The sequence below is a fragment of the Chenopodium album genome, chromosome 12 (genome assembly GCF_948465745.1).
Source record: "Chenopodium album chromosome 12, dcCheAlbu1.1, whole genome shotgun sequence".
Classification (NCBI taxonomy): Eukaryota; Viridiplantae; Streptophyta; class Magnoliopsida; order Caryophyllales; family Amaranthaceae; genus Chenopodium; species Chenopodium album.
The window spans coordinates 1,470,295-1,493,008 of NC_137845.1; the positions used below are offsets into that span (position 1 = coordinate 1,470,295).

The window sequence follows — 22,714 nt, forward strand, 5'->3', positions numbered from 1 at the left end:
AATCAACCACAAAAAATCCATTAGCAAAAATACGAACCACCAAAATATAAAAAACAATAACAATAAGAATAAATTAACTACTAAAGATACTTTAAACCCAAAGTCTACTCCTAGTTATATTTCCCAAGAAAACACCTTTCATGTCCTAGCCAATAGTGAGGCACAAGAAGGTGAAAATATTTCTTCAGAATTACCTTCAGCAAATATCCCCTGCAAAGAGATTTCTATTCTTCAGGAAACTCAAGAGGTTTGCGTGCACACACCATTAATTGCTGCAACACCTTCAGACACCTTTTGCCAAAAGGCAATGGAAATGGAAGCCCCAATAGAAGCCATGGAAACCCACTTACCGGCGCTACATCTCCCCCTTTTAAATTAAACCCCTGATAACTCAACCCCCACAGTTTACAATTCCAATCAAATTAATTCTCACCAAGCAAATCCCATCACTGATCTTCACCATGAACAGGAACAACCACCGCCAAACCACCACTCCCAGAAGATCCCACAGGCTACAAACTCGACCTCCGAGGAGTTACCGCCGGATAATGGGGGACACCCCCTCCCCTCAATCCTCGGCGCTCACCCCATCAACCCCTCAAATCCAAACCCCTATTCCACCTTCTCACCTTCCTCCCCCTCCGTCGACGGAGTTATCCCTATCACCTCCACTTCTAGGACGGCCAATTTTGAACCCCTCCTTCTAGCTCAATCAGCCAATCCTAGTCGCCAATCGCTACACCCCCTCTCACTTCCAGTTCGCCGTCCACTTCCACCAACAACCACCTTCACCACCCCCAAAACCTTGGGAGAGATCCAACAAATCATTCGTTCCCAACCATCTCAGCAACTCTATCGCCCATCAACCCCCACCCTATGGGCTTCAATCGAAACCCCTCCGACCCCAGCAAAGATAGCAATAATGCACAATACCCTTCTCCAACTCAACCTCTTTTCTCTGCCATCCCCTCCGACGACACCAACATCAGTTCAGGAAGCGCCCAATCACCCTCAAAGACACCTCACTCATCCTCACCCTCATATCCTCCTTCCTCCATCGAGAAATTTACCCATAATTCCTCTGTCATACGATCACATCGAGAAAAACGTCGCACGTCCGGAAGACCTTATGACATTGTTCAAGACCCAAAAGGAAGTGGTGGGCCTCCAACTAGAGCTCATCTTCTGGGAAACACCACTCACAATTCGGGAAGTCAATGCATTGATTACCCCTTTGTCAATGATGGACATCTTGTAGACGGAGCATGCATCGAAATGGGAGGATTGGAAGATGATGCTCCCTCCCATCCCACCTGCTGATCTAAAGGTGGAATTCCTTTCTCTTCCCTCTTTTCCGGATTTAAATATGAAAATCGTCCTTAGGAATGTTCGAGGTGCCACTAGAGATGAGTTTATTCCCCACGCTTGGGATATTATAGCTTTACATAAGCCGTCTATTTTTATAATCCTTGAGGCGAAAAGTAGTGGTGTTCGTGCCCTTCAAATCAGCAAATTACTAGGCTATGATGGATTGGAATTCATTGAACCAAATGGGAAATGTGGTGGGATTTGGATGATGTACAACTCAAGAGTCGAGTTAATCCTTCACAGAAATCAGACCCCCAACTGCTTTCACTTCCTTTTCAAATTCAAACCCAACAATACTGAAGTTCTCCTAACTGGAGTTCATGCTCCTTCTTCCCCCTTTAAACGTCAAAAACTTTGGAACCATCTTAGAAACAATCTCCCTCCTGATAAGACACCATGGATGGTGCTGGGCGACTTAAATGAAGTTACCTCTGCCTCTGAGAAAATGGGGGGCAAGGATTTTCGTCCATCTCAGTGCCGAGACCTCAATTTACTTGCTGATGCTGCTTGCCTAGTTGATTTGGGCTTCAATGGTAACCCCTTTACTTGGCACAATGCTAGGGAAGGGACTGCTATCATAAGAGAAAGGCTAGATCGTGCAATGGCGAACCCGAGTTGGCTCAATACCTTTCCAAATACTCAGGTACTTCACTTGCCCCATACTTATTTCGATCACAATCCGCTGCTTATTACTTTGTATAATGATAATATGCCTGGAAATTATCCCTTTAGATGCAAAGCTTCTTGGTTGGAACATGAATTATTTCAGAATTATTTTGTGAATAACCGGCTGTTAAATAATAATGATTTTCTAAAAGGAAGGGCTGAATTTCTTAACACTATTAAAGACTGGAGTTTTAGTGTTTTTGGAAATATAACCAGAATTAAACATAAACTCATTAGAAGAATTGACGGTATTCAAAAAAGCCTTTCAAAAAATTATTCTAATTTTCTGTTTTTATTAGAAAAAGATCTTATTCACCAGTTGAACCTTATTTATCAAACTGGGAGAATTAATTAGGCTCAAAAGGCTGGTTTAGATTGGAGACGGAATGCTGACTGTAACACTAAATACTTCACCTTGTTGCTAAAATAAAAAAATCAAAAGGAAAGATTATGTGCCTAAAAGATAATGGTGACAACTGGGTTCATGATCAAATTCTTTTAAAAGATATGGCCAGGAACTATTTTCTTCAAATCTTTTCTTCTTCTGTCACTAATATTGACAAGGATGCCCTGGCCGAGTATACCTACCCTAAGTCTATCCCTGATGATACTGCTTCTAGCCTAGGTAGCCTCCCTTTAGCAACTGAGATTAAGAATAACCTCATGGCCATGAACTCCCTTAATGCTCCTGGCCCAGACGATATTCAAGCCATTTTTTACCAAAAGCATTGGGACTCTATTGGTCCTAGTATCACTGATTTCATTCAAAATTGCTTTAAAGATGGTTGTATTAGTAAGGACATTAATAACTCTTATCTCTGCCTTATTCCTAAGACTGAGAACCCTACCACCATGTCTGAATTTTGCCCTATAGGGCTTTGTAACACTATATATAAACTTATAACTAAATGCATAGCCTCTAGATTGAAACCGCTCATGGACACCCTCATTAGCCCTTTCCAATCGAGCTTCATTCTCAACCGTTCGATAGATGAAAATATCATTATCATAAAGGAAGTAGCCCATTTTTTTCATAAGTCTTCTAAAAAAGCTAACATAATGGCCCTTAAAATAGACCTTGCTAAAGCCTTCGACAGTATTGAGTGAAGCTTCATTGAGGATACCCTTAGATCTATTACCTTACCAAATAACCTCATCAGCCTGATTCTTAGCTGTGTTTGCTCTCCCTTGATTTCTGTCATGTGGAACGGTCAGACTACTACTGCTTTCAGTCCCACTAGGGGTATTAGACAAGGATTCCCTCTTTCTCCTTACATCTTTGTGCTATGTCTCGACCGCCTTTTATGTATGATACAAGCCAAAGTTAACTCGAATCACTGGAAACCTATGAAAATTGCCAGAGATATCAACCTTTCTCATCTCTTTTACGCCGACGATGTCTTCCTCTTTGGAAAAGCTAACTTGGCTAACATTGAGACTGTGATGAACGTTCTGGGTGAATTCAAGAACATTTCAAGGCTTGCCATTAACATTAACAAGTCTACTATTACCTTTCCTAGGAAAATGGACTATAATATCAGGACGTCTATCTTTGAATTTTGTAACATCAAAAACTCCTCTAATTTTGGCAAATATTTAGGGATTACCATTAGCCCTAACAAACTAAAAATAAAGGACTACTATGACCTTATTGATAAAACCAAGTCTAGAATTAAGGGGTGGCAAAGTAAACTTATGAATATGGCTGGCCGTTGTACTCTTATTAAATCAGTTCTCAATTCCTACCCCATGTATGCCATGCAAACTAATATCCTCCCCGTCTCTCTTATTGATGAACTTAAAAAAAAATATTAAAAAATTTCTATGGAATAGGGTGGATAAGGCTAGGTACATCCCTAGGACCTCTTGGGGTATTGCTTGTAATCCTTTTAACTGTGGTGGTTTGGGAATTCGGAACCTAAGAGTTTGGAACCTATGCTTCATGGCTAAGTTAGGTTGGAAACTTCTCACCCAACCTAATAAACTTTGGGCACAAATTCTCACTAAAATATATCTTAAGTACTCTAATTTCCTTGACTACAATGTTAAACCCTCTGACTCCCAAATTTGGAAAGATATTCTCCAAGGAAGAGATATTTAAAAAAAAAAGGCCTTACTATTCGCATTGGGGATGGTGAAGACACCTCCCTTTGGTATCATAAATGGATTGGGGAGAACCCCATCTATCTTCTTGATAATGTTTCCATCCCCGATAGAATTGGTCATTGGAGAGTCTCGAACATCATTAGGAATAAAAAATGGTTCACCAACTCTATAAAACAAATTCTCCCCCCTTCCACTATCCTTAATATTGAAGCTACTCCCCTCCCCATTTATCACTCCCCCAAGGATACTCTCACTTGGTCCCTTCATGTCAATGGTTCGTTCACCATCAAATCAGCCTACTTCTCTTCTATAAATCCTATAATTTCCCCTAATATGTTTCTTTACAACTTCCCTTGGAAAAGAATGTGGAAAACTCACATTCCTTTTAAGTATAAAATGCTCTTTTAGAACATCATCCGTGGTATTCTCCCTGTAGGAGCTACTCTAGCTTCTAAAATCCCCAACTTTGATCCTAAATGCACTAGATGTACTTGGCATTGTGAAGATAACATCCATCTATTTAGGGATTGTCCTAATAGCCTTGCCTTTTGGGCCATGGTTTTCTCTCACTTCCCTCCTTTTAATTTCAATTACCCTGAATTCTATAACAATGATTTTGAAAATTGGATTTCTCTAAATTTTAATCATGATAAAGGCTGGGAAGTTGTATTTTGTGTTGCCCTTTGGCATCTTTGGTCCATTAAATGGTTTTTGAACAATCTATGGATTCTATTTCTACATCCTTTAATAAGTTCTTCTCGGATTATGCCATCAGTACCAAGCTTTCACAGGTTGATTTGGAAGTTGCTTCCTCGAGTAGAACCGTCTCTCCTAGAGTGTGGTCTCCTCCGCAACGAGGCTACCACAAGCTCAACACCGACGGATCTTGGATAAGTTTAAGGGAAGCAGGGGTTGGAGGTGTGATTCGTTGTGACAAAGGGAAATGGCAGATTGGTTATTCCATGAAAATCAAAACCCTTGGTCCTGCATCTTCTAAGCTTCTTGCCATAAGAGAAGGTCTCACCACAGCTTGGGAGAGGGGTATTCGTTTCCTGGAGCTTGAAACAGACACCCAGGCTCTTACCTACATGCTTCAGAATCCTATTTACTACATGGATCACCACTTAGCCAACATCACAAATGATGTAGCTCAACTTCTTAAAAGGGACTGGAATGTTACAGTTCTACACATCAAGAGGACAACCAACCAATTGGCTCATGGCCTGGCTAATATTGGGAGGGAACAACATGATGAACTTGTCTGCCACTTCCACTACCCACCTGGGATTACTACTACCTACATGAAGGAGCTTGCAAACTATGTCGCCATGATGGATGGCAACTAATTCAATTTCAGGGTCTGCTCTTGGGTCTCTTCGAGACTCCACTCTTTCTATTTACTTAGTTTTCTTGCTTTATGCTTCTACTGCTTTCTTGTTTTTTTCTGTCACCTTGGTTTGGGTTGGCTTCATGATTTGCAATTTTCAGCACCACTGCAATCATGCTAGCTTCTTTTGGCAACAAACTTTGTTCTACCTAGATGATGTTTTTCATCTAGTGATTTGGTAATATATTTCTAGTTTTTGTTAAAAAAAAAAAAAGAGGAGAGAGAAAGTGTCTTTGATTTGGAGTTGGAGTAGTGAGAGGAAGAGAGAGATAGAGTGAGAATGAGAGATTGATTTCTGAAAACCCAGAAAATTGGAAGAAGAAAGGAAGAGAAAGTGTGTGATTTTGAGTTAGAGTAGTTGAGAGGAAGAAAGAGAGTAAGTGTGAGAGGAAGATGATTGAGAAAAAGGGCGAAATAACATTTATTTATTTAAAAATAACATGGATATAAATTAAAATAATAAAAAATTAACACCAAAATAACATAAATTTTATAAACTTGGAATACTACGTGGATGATACTCTAGGAGTAAGATATAAATTGCGGTATTAACATTTAACAGCAACGAAACGGTCTTAAATTTCGTTCTATTGCCCTGTGTTGGAACTCATGTAAGATTAGATCACCAATTCACCATTAAAGCCTGTACGCCATCAATCGAACCCCAATTGGTCCGAAATTGATCGAATTTATCTTAAACCCTTATTTCTCGCTCGCTTTTCCTGAAAGCAACCACCACCTTCATCTGCAATCAATCTCGACCTCCATTGTTGATTCCCACGATCTTCTGCTGCAATTCTCACTCTTCTTTCTGTAAAATTCGTTCTTTGACAGAATTTGAAGCGTCGCTAATTAAAAATTTCATTAATCAATTCAAAATCAGACCATTTTTGGCGCCTCATTTGACACGAAATAGATTGAATTAGATTACAATCACGATGGATTGCAGTAGCGATGAAGATGAAGCTGAAGTAAACGAGGTATACATTTTTTGCATTTTTTTTTAGTTGATCATGTTTAATTTTGAAGAGGAATTACGCTGATTAAACCTAATTTTTGTTATTTGTATTTTCATGTGGTATATACAGTTAGAGCGTTTTGATGATTTTACGCTTGCTTCTTCTTGGGAAAGGTACGTGTTTCTATAATGTTGTCTGATCCTGTTGTGATGATTTTGTCCTGTATTTTATATTTTGAAATTTGATGAACAATGTATAATTATGTGATAATTTTGAACTCTCTTTATCAGGTTTATTTCAGAAATCGAAGCCGTGTGTCGGCGTTGGATGGCTGATGGCCCTAAGAACTTGTTGGTATGCTTGTATTTGAGATGATAAAATATCTTTTAGGATTGTTGACATATATGACAATGATTGATTATCATAGTTGAAGCAATGTATTTTTCAATATTGCTTAATAGTCACATTTTAATTGTTCTTGAATGAGGTCTTAGTACACGATTTTTGTAACCTTGTTATGTTTGTTGTATACTCTATCTGAATCGCTGGCTGTTCGATCCCTCAGGAGAAAGGTGCTGTGCTTGTAGGAAGTTCTAATGAACTGTATAAGACCAATTGTGAGCTGAAATATGATAAGAAAAGCTACTGTATGGAGTATTACTTTAAAGAGAAGCGTAAAGGTATACTGGTGAATTGATTTCATTGTATATATAGTTTCTGATTGTTCCTTAGTTCCACTTACTTAGTTTATCCGTCAAGCTCTCTTGCTTTGAATAGGCAAAGTCACAAACTGGGACTCTACATGGCACCATTTGCAGCTAGCATTTGGAGTAACTGAGTTTTTGGTAAGATTTGCACTTGGAACGTTGGAAGACTAGCTATTTTAAACAGATAAATTCATTTTTTTTTTTTTTTTAACATTTGTGTGAGGTTTTTTTAACAGATAATTGCACCACAAAGTGCTAGTGGTGTTGTATTGAATTCCCCTGAGGCCAGCAAGCTTCTAAGTGCAGTTGCAATTGCTATGTCCAACTCTTGCAGGTATAAGTTGAGCTTGTCATACGTAACTGCATAATAAGTTCAAATTCTTAATTGACTCACTTTAATATTAGTTATCTTGTAAGTGTGTTTCATTACCGGTGCCTCTTCTGCTTACCTTATTTACGAATATTACGAGATAATTCTTGTATGTTATTTTTTATATACCTTCTATTGATTTATAAGTCTCTGTACTCCATAACTCAGTCTATGGCCAGCCTTTGTCCCTGTTCATGACCCTTCTCGAAAAGCGCATATTGGTATTCAAAATATGGGAACTGTTTTCACTAGAAGGTTTGAATCAGACTGCATCAAGAGTCAGGTTCCTGTGAAGCTCATGCATTTGGAAGGGTTGTATGAGCTGTTTGTGTCCAAATTTGTGAGTTCCTAATCTAATGTATGGTTTACTGGAGATTATTTTCACCTTATCTGCATGCAACTCTCATAAACGATGCCAAGACTTTTACTAACATTTTTTTTTAATGCAAGGCCTTCTCAACACTGGACTTCACAATGTACAAAGTTCAATTTACAATGAAGCTCACCTACAGAACCCTTCCGTGTGATGATGATGATGATTATATGCGTGAAGCTGAAGCCGAAAACACAGAATCTAGTGCTGCTGCCAAGGGTGAACTGGTTCAAAGATCACAATGGGATGATGATTGCCCTTGGAGTGAATGGTACTCAGCTGAAGATCCAGTAAAAGGTACTTTATTATTTTTATCTGTCTGAATATACTGTGGTACTCAGCAAAATAAGGAACGTTGCCATGCTACTGTGAATTGGTCAGAGAAACTAGAAAGCCTTGTGGGCTCCCTATGTTTATGAGTACTCTTAATTTTCTCAGTGAAGTATTTAATATCTGTTTGTTGGGTTTGAGAGGTCTCAGACTTTCAAGCTTTGACGTATGTGTGTTTTGTTGTATACAATGATTTGATCAAAGGTTTGAATATGAGTGTGATAGGATGATTTTTATCAAATTGTGACAAATTATCGTAGCTGATAATTCCAAGATCTGCATTTAATTAGGTATTTAAATATTGAACAGATTTGACTTCCAAGGCAATGCATTATAACTGGCAGTTGTCTTGATGAACTTGAATACATGCAGGATTTGAGTTGGTGACAATATGGTCAGATAGGACAGTTGAGAGCTCCCTTGAGATGGCTGAAATCGAAAATTCTTCACCTCATGAAGCTAAAATGTGGCATTTACTTCCAATTATTTTGGATATTACGTAAGTATTATATTGAAGGATTACTTCTTTTTGCTTTTGATTTTATAATTGTTCTGATATAAGTGGTATTGCCTTGTCATGCTAACTTTGTGGCTTTTGCATGTTTAAATCATGATTGTTTCCCATCTTTCTGTTCACCCTTTTAAATTCCCCGGGGGGTGGGGTGGGAGGTGTTCATTCTCTTATATTTAGTCCTAGTAATTCTGGATGGGGGCTTGGTGATTTAAATGTGTAGTTATTTGAGCACATGAGATATCTGACTATGAAATGACCCTATTGCTGTTGCCTATTAAACTGTAAGGAATTCGACACATAGGAGGATGATACCTCCTAAAATTGAGTCAATCCTGTCAGTGTAGATACATTATATTTCTGTAAACGTTTCTTCTGCCTCCTGTTATTCTTTTATTATGTAACGGTTTTCTTCATTCACTCAGAAATGATGGTCAGAAAGTCAAAACAGTTGGATTTGCTTCACAACTATCTCTCTTGGTTGTTGCCTTAGAGATGTCATTTGAGGCTCAATTTTTGGAAGATTTTGTGTCAGGTTTGAAAGGTTTCAGTGTATGTCTTGTCTTTCCTATTTGCTGCAATTACTTTTTAGTAGCTATTGGCACAGTAATGGTGGTTGTATGATTTTCTTTGTTTAGCATTGATTTTTTTTTTTTTTTTTTTTTTTTTTTGGGATTCTGGCAGTAGATTCCCATGCAGAAAAACTGAGCTCTTCAGCATCTATTCCTCCACCAACTGTTGTTGCTCGCGTACTCAAAGAGCTGTTTCATGAGGGTATTCATCTTCATTCTTCTGTTCTCTTTCCAAGTTTATCCGAGCAGTCTTTTGGAGCTAATGTTTGTTGGGCTGCTGCACAGCTTTCACTATTTTATTTTGTCATACTTTCGCTTTCTCATGTTATTTGGTAAAATTATTATGAAGCAAAAATATAATATGGTGTATGTAATCTTTGACATACTGCCCATTACTTGAGATAAAAAGTTGAAGGAACAAAACTTTATTGAGAAGGTAAAGAAAATATAATAGTCAGGTAGGTTGATATTACGATTGAGTGCCTTAATTGGTTTCAAAAGAACCTATCCTGCTGCTCCAGTAGGGGAGGAAAGAAACAAATAAGAATTGCAAGCCTTCCTTACTGTTTGTTAGTTAACTGGATCCTGCTGGTGAATTTGCTGGTGCTAGAATGTCCTTGAGGGTTTAGTCTAGGAAGTATCGAATAGGTCAGAGGGATCTTAGGAGTTTTGTGCCTGTTATCATTTTATGTGTCTAATGATTGGGGTAGTTGGATGTCTCAAAGAATTTCATGAAGGCTGTTAGCTCATTATGATTCGTTGGTTAGTTGGGGACATTAAAGTGCTATTTCTAGGTATGATATATATATATATCTTTGTTCTGCAGGTTAGTATAGGAGTTGATTTTTCTGAAATTTTTAGCTTTAGACACAGTCTTGATCATTATACTGGGCTCTATCTTCTATCGAGTTAAGGTTTATATATATGTGGACTTCTTATAAAAATTTTAGGGTAAGGAGCTTAAAGTGGTGGGATGAGCTTGATGTTGTGGGTTAGGAGAGCAGTTTTAGGTTTACATGGAAGCCAAAGTGTGTTATTGGGAAGTTTGAAGAATTGGAATGTCAAAGTCTTTTGTGATGTTTGGGTATTGACAGGAGTGATCTTAAGAAATTTAAAGGGGTCAATTTGTTACATGGAATTTGGTTTGTTGGTCACGAATCTAGGGAGGAGAATGCTTTTGTCCAAGAACATGTGGTAAGTGGGAAAGGGTTAGTGGAGGTTTTTATTGGAATTTGACTTTTGAGCACTCCTTGTTCAAAGAGTGAAATCATTGTTATCAAAATCACTGGAAAGCTGTAGCCAGTACTGGTCACAGAAGTTTATTTCAAAAGGTTTTTTGTATTGTTCATTATTTGGGTGAAGTTTTTGATGGGTAATGGTGCTAATGTTAGGTTTTGGAAAGGTTCTTCAGCAAGAGAACGTCCATTTTTCAATATCGGGAGATGTGGCTTATCAGCGCGTGCGCGCGTGTGTGTGCGCGCTTGCGTGTGCGCGTGTGTGTGTGATGGCTTTTTCCTATTGTTTGTATTGTGTTACTAAGATAGATAGTCTTGTTCTCACTTTGTCTTACACTTTGGTTAAATGGAGTTCTTAAGCCACAGGAAACAGGCACACCCTCAGAAATACAATTTCTTTGCAGCCACAAGCTCCACCAACACTACGTTTCTCCAAAGCAAATTTTTTTTTTCACTCCTTCAAACTCCACTAGCCTAATCTGTAGCCATTCTCCAATATTTAAAGAACAAGCCCAAGGTAGCGTGTATCACTCGTCTATCAACAATCTTAACTTATTCTTAAGATGGGGCTACATAGAACAGGAATAGGATTGATTAGGTAGTTGGTATGTCACTTGGCTTTATCTTTCTCGCACGAATGCGTGGACACTAGATGCCCACTTAAGTGGCAGAAACTCTTGTAGCTGACCCCAAACTTAGCATGTGAAGCTGATAAAACTTGGTGTGGCTTAACCGCTTAATACAATCTTGGTTGCTAAAGCCTTGGTTTAGATTTGTTAGGTGGTGATCTTGGGTCATTTATTTTCTTATAGTTGACATTCTTGACAATCTACAAGTTAATTTAATTCTGTTCACTGTTGCTAAATTTTTAAAAACTCTTGCAGGAGTTGATGCATTAGATCTTTCCAAAGGCGAGAACAAAAGTTCTCGAGCAATTAAAGGGGCACCAGCAGAGTCATTATTTGCACAGTTTTGCTTAAATTCTCTGTGGCTTGGTAACTGCAATATACGTGGTAATTCCAAACTGGGAATCTGCTGATTAAATATCAAAAACTTTATTGTCTCTTGTTTAACATTGGAAAAAAAAAAAAAGGAAGATAAAAACAAAAGAAGAGAAAGGGTAAAAGTGATTACCTACCCTTGGTTCTTTCAATGCCTTCTTTCTTCCTAAACTTTTTCTTTTTCCTCATGTCTGTTTAGCTATAGCCATGCTCTGGATTGAGTTTGTTCGAGAAGTTCGTTGGTGCTGGGAAGAATCACAACCATTGCCGAGAATACCTGTCAATGACTCCATTGATCTTTCCTCTTGCTTGATTCATCAGAAATTGCAGATGGTAAGCTTCACCAAAATCAAAATTTTTGGATTTTGTAAGAAGCTCTTATGTGCACCTTTTTTTTTTTTTTTTTGATATATTTAATCTATACTATGCATGTAATTCTTATCACCCAGCTTGCAATGTGTATTGAAAAGAAGCATGAAGCAAATGCAGAGTTCTTTGATGCTACAGAAGACAAAGATGGTGTGCCTAGCTACATTGAGGTGGTTATGTTGTCTCTTTGAACCTCTTGAGCTACCCTGTCAATGTTCTTTGTTTGCTAACACACTGTCAATGGAACTGTAGGAGGATTTTCCTTCCAAGCCAGATCTCACTAGAAATGTGGATAAGAAAACTCACAGGTTAGCAAGAAAATCTATAAAATTGCTAGTTGGATGTTTTCTGCATGAATCGTTTCTTTTTTAAATAAGCAACCCATTTCTGTATCATTTCAGAATCACTTGTGCTCAATTTTTATCCTGGAGTCCGGAATGAATTGCTATGGTTTTATAACTCCCTATTTTTTCTATCCATTTTCTTCAATGTTAAATACCTTATTTTTTAGCAGAAGTAATGTGAGTTTGGGGGTTGTTGCAATACTCCCAGTTACGGGAATTAGAGACTCATAGTTATTTCAAATTTTCTCAACATGAATGCATTATACGAAGTAAATCATAGTAGGAAAATAATTACGATATTAATAGAGTTGAATTAATCTTGTTTACTCTACTGAGCTTATATATTGCTTGGATAACTATATACTCAATTCCTTGAGTCTTGAATCTTTAAATCTGCGTCCTCTATGAACCCATTCGTTTAGAGCGAAAAATTGTTCTATGATCTTCATTGGAAATAGAATAATTAAAAGGTTACTACCTCTAATCCTACCTCATTATGAATATACTTTTATATTCAAATCAGTTCAAAGGGAACCTTTTTGCTACCTCTTCGACCAGGTTTTTGGGAGTAAGGCGTCATTTGATATATACTTAGTTTAGAGTGTAATTCCTTTTAATATCAATTGAATTTGGGAATTCAACCTCTTTCTCAAATCCTTTAAAAAACATTTGAGAGGTTAAAGTCCTCTCTCTCTCTCTCTCTCTCTCATCATAAAAAGAGGGATCATGTGAAAATTTGATGGCTAGTGTGATGCCAAAGTGAGCATGCAAAAGGTGATTAATTCTTAATTTGTGAGGGTATTGAGAGAAACTGATTTGAGAGAGTTATTGGATGAGTTAAGGCCAAAGGCCCAAAAGTGGTTAGAATGGGCAGTAATTGGTAGTGTTTTTGGGGAGGGGTATGATGCCTATAATTTTGTTCCAGTTTGGCAGACATGTGATCCGTGGTTGGAATTTCTGGTTGTACTTGGAAGCAGAGAGGGTAAGGGTTGTTTTTCTACCGAGTGACCTAGAGATGGGAGTGTTTACAGTTGACGCTGCTGATTAGGGGCTATAGGAAGGTTTCAGACCTTGCAGTTAGGTGGTTAGATGACACTGGTTAGGATAATTATGACTATTGTTGATGGAATTGGAGTTAGGTGGTCTTTTGTGGAAGTTATCTAGGGCTTCAGTATCCTCGTGCAAAAGGACGAATAGAGAGTTGCGCATGATGTGGCACTTCAGTTTTTTTTTAGAGGCGCTTCTGGTTCGTACGGAGGACTTGTTAGGCCATGCGTGAGGATGTGCATGAGAAGCGTGTGGCAGCAAGTGAGTTTATTTGACTGACTGTGTGTTAATGACCTGATGTCAGTCATTATGCGTGATGTAGATTAAAATCTGCAAAGCAGTGACATTGCTGTTTATGGGCTGTCAAAACTCAGAAGGTCTTCCCTTTATTATATTCATTAGAATGGGTGACATCCTGGGATCTTATAATTTGATAAGTTATTTCTCAGCCAGGTGTTTTGTCCTAATCATTGGTGGTTTGGTACCTGTAGTTATTTGTTTTGACTTTTTTAAAGTATCTTGTTTTAAATGTTAGAATTGAAAACATATCGGTTACTTAATAACTGTTGGGAAGGAATGCAGAAGGAAGAGACGGGATGATTTGAATGACACTCAAGAAGCAGTGAATGACCTTAATGCCCTTGATGTGGCATCTGATCGCATTAGACGAGGCTCAGCTGGTGTTGCAGGATCAATGACGCTGTTGAGTTCATGCCAAAAAATGCATGCTCCATTTACTCAGGTTTTCTGACTTGTCTATGTGCTTGTACTGTGTTTCTTTACGTTTTATGTACAGTATATATTTTTGCAGATGTTTGTTTTCGTCATGGTTATTATATCTAGTCTATAAAATATATTCTAAATCCTGTTATGAATTGGTGATAGGATGCACCACCAATGACAGAAGACATTCATGATGAACGGCTGAATGCTGTTGCAGCATTCGGTGATTCATTTGTAAGTAATACTATTGTTTTCAACATATAATCACATACATTAAACCATTCAGGTATTCAATGATTTCAGTAGTAGCAGCTGTAATTTTCATAAATTGACATTCAGTTATTTTCTATAGGCCTGTAATCAACTGGCCCCACATTGGTCATTTGAAAATGCAAATGAGAATGATTTTTCATAGTATATGCAAATGAGACTGATTTTTCATAGTATGTTTGGAGTAGTTTTAAGTTAAAAAAATTCAAGGGAATGGACTGGATAATGGTTTTCAAGCTTTAATGTGGATTGTTGAAGCTCTAGTCAATGGAAGAGACCATCCTGACCTACCTTGACACTACTGTAACTTAAAGAGTCAAGACCTCACCTTTCATTTGTACAGTGACATCAGTCATGAGCTTGGAGTGTGTGTGCTTTTGGAAAGGAGTAGGTTTATTTTGTCCTCTTTCTACCATTGCTAAAGATGTTTCTTATACTCTCTTTCAAAAAAAAAAAAGATGTTTCTTATACTCTGGTAAAGGAACACACTGTAGTAGATTCGCCAGATTTCTTCTTCAGACCAAGAGGACAATATTCTGTACCTTTGTTTAGTGACTTTAGTCTCAATGGTTGGGCCATATATTTGGTTCCCCGGGAGAGGGGAGGAGGGGTGGGGGGGTTCCCTCTTTCCTTGTAAATTGAGCTTCTTATATGAAACCATGTGTTGATGTGCCATATTATCCCCTCCCCTTAATTCTTTCAAAAATGAGGAATGTTTTTTCCCATTTGGATAACTGTTGAAGCTTTCATTACAATCTCCTTACAATTAAAGCTGATGTGCTATAGGCCTACAACACACAGCAAAGCTTTGGTTATGAATATGAGCTGCAAATGATGTATTAAAATGATTGCTGATGTTATTGATAGTAGCATGTAAATCAATCTTTTATTTCCTCAGAGAGAACCCCTTCTCTCAAATTTAAGATGCTTTATACAAGTTTTTATGTAGTGAACAAAATTAATCATCATGAACTCATCAAAGATTATGTTATTTTATTGCAGAGCTTTTCTGCCCAGTTAGAGAAAGAGATCTTATCATCTGGTAATGTTCTTTATAACTTATTTTTCTTTGGAATTCTTTCACTATTACACTAACTGCACACACACACGCACACAAACAAACAAGCAAACAATCATTAACAACTGAGACTCCTTGGTTTACACATTCCATATTCAGTCATCCTCCTATTGATGTAAGGATAGACGTTGCATGATTTGGGTCTCACATTGTATGTAGTAAATATGACCACACAAAGAACTCATTTTCTGCTATATTTGAATTATTAGAGATGGGATCATATGGAGAGAGAAATCAAGGATTCTCTTGCATACAATTTTTTTTTGTTTTTATATTTCTCACTAGACATCATTTAAAGTATTTCATGACAGAATATGGTGCAGTGTGCAGATATTTTATTGATCCCCTGTCTGCAACATCAATTAAAAGTCTGCAGTACCCCTAAATTGCTCCGTTGTTGGAATATTCAAGGAATTAATTGAGAAGCAAGGATACCTAGCTATAATTTCTCATTTTTTAGAACTCCATGATAATATGGTACAATGCTGAAATTTTAACGATCTATTTGTCTTGAACTTTCTGCTATTCCAAAGTGTGCAGCATCTTCCTCAATGAGTAAATTGCTGAAGTGTTCACTGATCATATTCCCTAGTCTAGCTAGAATAAATTGGCTCGTGTATTTTTGTAAAAGTTGCAAGTTATCTGCATTATATCCTACTAAAAGATTATGATAACTGTTATTTATCTCTATTAAGCAGACATGTCAGCTTTTAAAGCAGCAAATCCAGATGCTGTGTTTGAGGACTTTATTCGATGGCATTCACCAGGAGATTGGATAAATGATGACGGTGAGGGAAACAAAATATCAGGAACTCGATTGAGTAGTGATTGGCCTCCAAGGGGAAGACTTTCAAAAAGAATGTCTGATCACGGGAATTTTTGGCGGAAACTTTGGAATGATGCACCTGCTTTGGCAGCTTATGAGCAGAAACCACTTTTGGACCCTAATCGAGAGGGAGAAAAGGTAATATACATTTATTATATTCTTCTGTTTTATATTATTTGAAGCCACTTTCCGGACTATAAAAAATCTTTTGTATGTATGATGCATAAGAATTTCAATTTAGAGATAGAAGTTTATACAGAGCCCTGCTGCAGTTATTTTGTTGCCATCGCATTATTGGTTTCAGAATTATGTATAAATTGTACTTGTAATTCTTTTACCCTTTCTAGACATTTTACCTGATATTGAACAAAATTGGTGACATTGGTAGATTCTTCATTATCTGGAGACATTACGACCACATCAACTGCTTGAGCAGATGGTTTGTACAGCATTCAGAGCATCAGCTGACACCTTAAACCAGGCAAGCTTTGGTGACTTGAATCAGATGAAGAGCAAACTCGATCAATTTTACCTCACCATGGCATCTATGCTCAGGCCTCTGCAAGGTACTTCTGAAATATTTTATTTTTCTTGTGTTTTCAGAATTGGATATAATTCCTTAATTTCTTGGCATGCAGCAAATCAATTATCTCAGGACAGTGACATTTTTGAAGATCTTAAAAGGTTGTGCGTCATATTAGAACACGTAGAGAGATTGACAGTTCTGGCAGTTTCCCTTTATCGAAAGTTCATTCTTACACCACGGCTTTTCAATGTGATATTTAGTGATTACTATAACTTTTACATTCCTAGAATGGGTAAAAGTGAAGTGGAAGTCGACTTTCACAAGGTAAATTTTGACAAGAGCTTGCATATAATCTGAAACTTGGGTGTAGCAGACTAGCAGTAACTTGTATTCATGCCTTGTACACAGTCACTTTTAAATCTGAATTCCAGCTTTTAGTTTAGCTGCTATCCATTCGTACATATGATGTCTGCTACAAGGTCTTGATATAGTTTTTACAACCCTTCTGCTACAAGGTCTTGGTGAATATAGTTTTTACACGAAATGTTCCATGCCCTTGTCCATGATAAATACGTTATCTCCCAATATAATATACATTTTTCTTGATTAAATTGTCATATATTGCACCTAAAAGAGGTAGCAATGGTTGTTGATTAGAATCATTTAAGAAAAATTACTCAAATTAGTTGTATGGCATCATATTACTTCAGCTGATCTTCTAGCAGAAGGGTTGTGAAAACTGTGGTATTTTTTCTTACTGATTACTGTGGTTATGACTTATGAGAAACACAATAAATGTGATCTAACATTGCTGTACATCTCTTCAGGAGTTTGACCAAAGACAGCAAGTATGGATTGATGAAAGAAATGCCGTAGCAGATCTTTTTATACCACCTACCTCTAACCAGTCATGGAGAAAAGTGCTAAGCATGGGGAATCTTCTTAACGGCCATGAACCCGTGCTTAGAGAAATTATCTTTAAAATGTGTGATGATATTAGTGACCACCATTATGCAACACATAATCCTCTAGGTCCTCAACAAGATATCGAAACTTATCGTATGTACATTGAAGGAACCTCTAATGATTTAGGTGTTTCTCTCTCAGTTGTTTCATGTGATTAATTCTTTCTGTAAGTATTCTGTAGAACTGTTGTGTAACTTATGTTAGCAGTCATAGTACTCAATTTATATGTGCTTCCATGAACGATTGAGAACTATACCGTTAGAGGGGTAAAATTAGCTCTGAAACTATTGATCAACTTTGATGATGTATGATACATTGTAGAGAACTATAATGACTAATGAGAATGCCCGCTTAAAGTTTTACTTGCATTGGAATTTCTTTCTTGTAATGTACTTCGTATCATATGAGATTGATATGCATTGTACCAGCTAGCCCCTCACAAGCTCTGCTCCGGTCTCGAAAAGTCGACAGCAATGTGTTGAATTCAGTTATATCTGTGGCGCTGATACATGGAATGAGTTATCAGTAACATTTTGTCTAATAAATTGTATTGCTCTTAATAAATTGCGGACGCTTGAAGTAGTTGCGTACGTTTACAAAATCACTATTGTCAGTAGCAACTTTCTTCAAGTAGATAGGTTTTCATACATTGCAAAAGCCAACTATAATAGCAATTTACCCAATAGTCAATACTCATTACAGCTATTCCTGTTAGCAGCTTTGAACTTGTCCTCTGCTTCTTTCCATCCAAGCTTTTGATAGCATTCTTGAAATAAGTTCTTTCCAATAAGGAGCATTAGTTAGGATAAAGGACGCACATTGTGGTTTCGAGTGTATGATACAAAGTAATAATTTTGCAAATTAAGCTAATAGATCCAGTCTCTGAATCTTGCATTGTTTGAACACTGAATCAAGTGTATTAATTCATTTGGGTAGGATGACTCAAATGACAAGACATGAAAGTGAATAAAGAGACAAGAAAGTATCCTATCCATTTGCGTCAAGTAGTAGGGTATAGTTAAGAGTTCATATCTACCATCATGCAACATTAAATTCTAGCTACTTGACGATTGGCGAGCATTGATAAATTTCCCTTATCATGGCTCCATCACTCTTGCTTCTTCGTAAAAGATTTATCTTTATATATTATTCATAATTGAAAATTCATACACATATTATTTACTTAAAAACAAGTTGATTATCACATGCACTCATAAGTTAATATATCATCATTTGCCTAAAAAAATGGTATATATATATATATATATATATATATATATATATATATATATATATATATATATATATATATATATATATATAAAGCAAAAAAATGTTGAGAAACTACCTAATAAAAAAATGTTGTAAAAAACTACCTAATAAAAGGTAAAATGTTATAAGAAACTACCTAACAAAATGTTAATTGCTGTAAAATACTACCTTCGCCGCAAATCCACCATTAACCCGCCTCAAAACACCCTTAAAACCACCGCTTTAACCCCAAAACCAACACAACCTACTTGAAATTGCCTTCACCAAGCCGATACCACCCTCCAATCCCAAAACCACCACCTCTAACCCCAAAATCAACATCCCGGATCACAAAATTAAACTATCCTGATCACCAACTCGGAATACCTTCTAACCACCCCAAAAAATAACCTTACCACTTTGAAAAGCAACCTCTATGGTGGTTTCGGGGGTGTTTTGAGGTAAGTCAACGCCTTAAAATTAGATTAACGGTGGAAATTTGGCCAAAGGTAATATCTTACAACATTTTAGCTTTTATAAGGTAGTTTCTTACAACATTTTTTTTATTAGGTAGTTTCTCGCAAATTTTAAGTTGTATTAGGTTGTTTTTGACAAAAAAACTCAATTTGGTAACATAAAGAATTAATAGGCGCCTTAATTAACTTAATTCCTAATCTTCTGCTGTAACCTTTATATATATATATATATATATATATATATATATATATATATATATATATATATGTATATATGTATATATATATAACCAATCAATTTATTAGCAATAATATGAAAGCAAGCTTATTAATTATAACAATATATACCACAAGAGAATAATACTCATTCAAGTAAGTGCTTATTACTTTGTGATCAAATAAAAGTCATGGTATATGGTATATATTGTGTTTGCACCTTCAGCTCCTCAACCACCTCATTGTCTTTTTCATGATATTCTTGATGCTTCAACAACCTTTGCTTGCAATCACCTTATAAGTAGTCAGGTCATTCAAAAATGAATTAGATCCTCATTGTAAGCACTTGCCAAAAGATACCAAAAATCACATCACAAAATAATTACTATCTCCGTTAAATGTTATGTGCAAATTTGGAATATTTTATATCTCACAAATAATACCCTAAAATTGCACATAACATTTAACAGAGGTAGTATAAAAAATCACCTAGAAGATCAATGACATCAATCAGATGTATGCATGGCCAATATAATACGTACAATAGGTTTATCCACAAATTAAATACAGTACCCTAATTGGGTAACTAATTGGACAGTGCAGTTGTTTAGAATTGTAGATCATCTCAAGGATGATAGTAAATTGGAGGGAAGGAGAGCAATAAAAGATAATATAATGTTGGTAGTCGTAGATTGGATCTAATCTTCGAATTATATAATAATTACCCTTAAACATGTTTGTATATATGTTTTTCATGTGGATGTACTCTGTATGTAATTTGGTGACAAATTGAGTATAATTAAATAATTAATACAAATTCGATAATTTTATTTGAAGATATATTAGATTAAATATAATCGTATATATGGACGTATGGTATTGGCATGTAAGCATGAGTGATACTTCATACTCCGTACAATAAGAAGGGTTGTGAAATGTATTAACCAATATATAGAGGCAATAGAGCTCAAGTCTTTGGTATATATATTTGCTTGATACTGCATATTCTTTTAATTACTACATGGATATTTGATGTCATTACGTGACGATGAATTATTAATAGTGAGGGGGTTAGCTAGACAAGGTGGAGCTTGTCAAAAAAAAAAAAAAAAAAAAAAAAAAAGCTAGACAAGGTGGAGCTTGATTAAATATTTAAATAATATATAGATAATTTATATAATGAATTTAGTTATCATCAATTATACTCAACATTAAATAATCGTGAGGATGAAATAGACACACATTTTTGTCTTGATTTTGGGGTTTAAGAAGCTAAAATTTGCAATCTGATAAGAAGCATTGGATGCTCGTTCTTTATTCGTACACAATATACATATAAATATTATAAAAAAAAACAAAAGAAATTGTCGTTTAACTTTATAATTATTCTAGGAATTGAATGATATATCCTACGACCATACCATGCACTAATTGTATAGATTAACAATATTTTCACTTGATTACTGGTCTTACTTGGTAGATATATAAATAGGCTATTGGCTACCGATATATAGGCCCCCACAGAAATGAGAAAACAAAAAATGGTGGTCCCTAGTGACATTATAGGATCAAATTAGGGTTTTTTTCTAAAAAAAAAATTATATAGAAGGAAAGAAAATGCTATTGAGTGTTAGTGCACTTATTTTAATTGATACAAAGTACTTCGTATTATAATTATATATAGTTGGCAATTAGTTGTTAGTTGATCGATTGTATTACTCCCTCCGTTTCAGTATATTTGAAACGTTGGGATACACACATATATAGCTTAAGAAAATTTTGAGTGAGGCCGTTTAATAAATTTATTTAATGTAAAAATCAGTAGGTCATGAAAGAGTAGAAGAAAATAGTTTTTATTTAATGGTCATACTATATTTAGTAATTTATCGGTTATTCTGAGACGGACGAAAATAAGAATTGTATTAGTTATTCTAGAACGGAGGGAGTATATAGTATAAATAATTGATTGTATAATAATAAAATTTATGCGTTGCTTTAATAACTTCTAGCTATTTAATAATAATAATAATACTTGTCAAAATAATAATAATAATAATAATAATAATAATAATAATAATAATAATAATAATAATAATTGTAGGTATTAAACATCGGCACAATGTTGTTCGGGATACATTTGTTGATATTTGCTACAGATCTGGGATTTCAGCAAGAAAGGAGGTTGACATAGGATTGTCTGGAGGGAATGACGAGGCCCTTAGACCTGCCGATGTGTTACTTTATTCATGGGATCGTGGTCGTGATGTATGTGTCGACTTCATAGGGTCTTCTCCTTTAACATAGACAAGGCTATCTGACTTTGTTTCGGGACGGGTTGTGGCTGATGCGGCTCATTGGAAGCGGGTTAAGTATGAAGCTCGTTGTCTGGCGATTGGATATGGTTTCATTCCCTTCTCCTTTTCTTCGCTTGGGGATTTAGAGAAGGAGGTTGTTGCGTTACTGAAGCGGATTCAGAGGTTCTCGACGACGCAAGACATTGAGGCTCGTGTTGCAACTCATATATTCACTAGGGTAGGTTTTGCTATAGCTAGAGGAGTGGGGGCCCAGATTGTATCTCGGCTTCCCACAAATTTATTGTAGATTGTTTGACTTTTGTTTATGAGATAATAATAATAATAATAATAATAATAATAATAATAATAATAAACGTTTCTCTCGTTTTAGGCGATTAGGGCAGGGTTGGGTAGGGTTCCACGTCATTTTTCGGCGTATTTTCCGGCGGCTTCAGTGTCTCGGTGGCTGTGCATTCAGGTTCGGTGGTTTCAGGCGTCTTAGGTGCTTCTTTTTGGGCGAATTCCGGGTGGAATCGGGCTCCTCTAGTGCAGTCCTCGAGGGTGGTTTTCCGTTGGTTTTCCAAGGCAGATTGGTTGCATTAGTGCTCAGGTTTTCCGGCTCCGATCTCAGGTTGTTTTTAGGCTTCATATAGAGGTGTTTCGGGCGTGTTTCTGGTCGAGGTTCTGGTCGTTGTTCATTCAGTTTTTTGCTCGTGGTGTTCTGCTTTGTTTTCAGCGTGATT

At 36.5% G+C, this 22,714-nt stretch overlaps 1 protein-coding gene across 5 annotated transcripts; it reads left to right on the forward strand.

The window, feature by feature from the left end:
• Nucleotides 1-114: 114 nt before the first annotated feature.
• Nucleotides 115-18,096, forward strand: LOC145569972 (uncharacterized). 5 transcript variants are annotated; one of them, XM_081628943.1, is made up of 24 exons: nt 115-2,011; nt 4,916-5,498; nt 6,362-6,507; nt 6,616-6,659; nt 6,777-6,840; nt 7,052-7,166; nt 7,264-7,331; nt 7,430-7,527; nt 7,732-7,903; nt 8,014-8,233; nt 8,639-8,765; nt 9,203-9,321; nt 9,462-9,551; nt 11,469-11,597; nt 11,785-11,918; nt 12,035-12,124; nt 12,207-12,262; nt 13,928-14,087; nt 14,231-14,302; nt 15,341-15,380; nt 16,115-16,380; nt 16,631-16,808; nt 16,881-17,092; nt 17,596-18,096. In XM_081628943.1, the coding sequence occupies exons 3-24, from the start codon at nt 6,466-6,468 to the stop codon at nt 17,890-17,892; spliced, it is 2,793 nt and encodes a 930-aa protein (XP_081485069.1). In that variant the 5' UTR covers nt 115-2,011; nt 4,916-5,498; nt 6,362-6,465; the 3' UTR covers nt 17,893-18,096. The 5 variants fall into 5 exon arrangements, with proteins under 5 accessions (XP_081485069.1, XP_081485070.1, XP_081485071.1 ...); XM_081628944.1 differs by having other exon boundaries at nt 6,411-6,507; XM_081628946.1 differs by having other exon boundaries at nt 116-2,011; nt 9,203-9,312.
• Nucleotides 18,097-22,714: the final 4,618 nt, after the last annotated feature.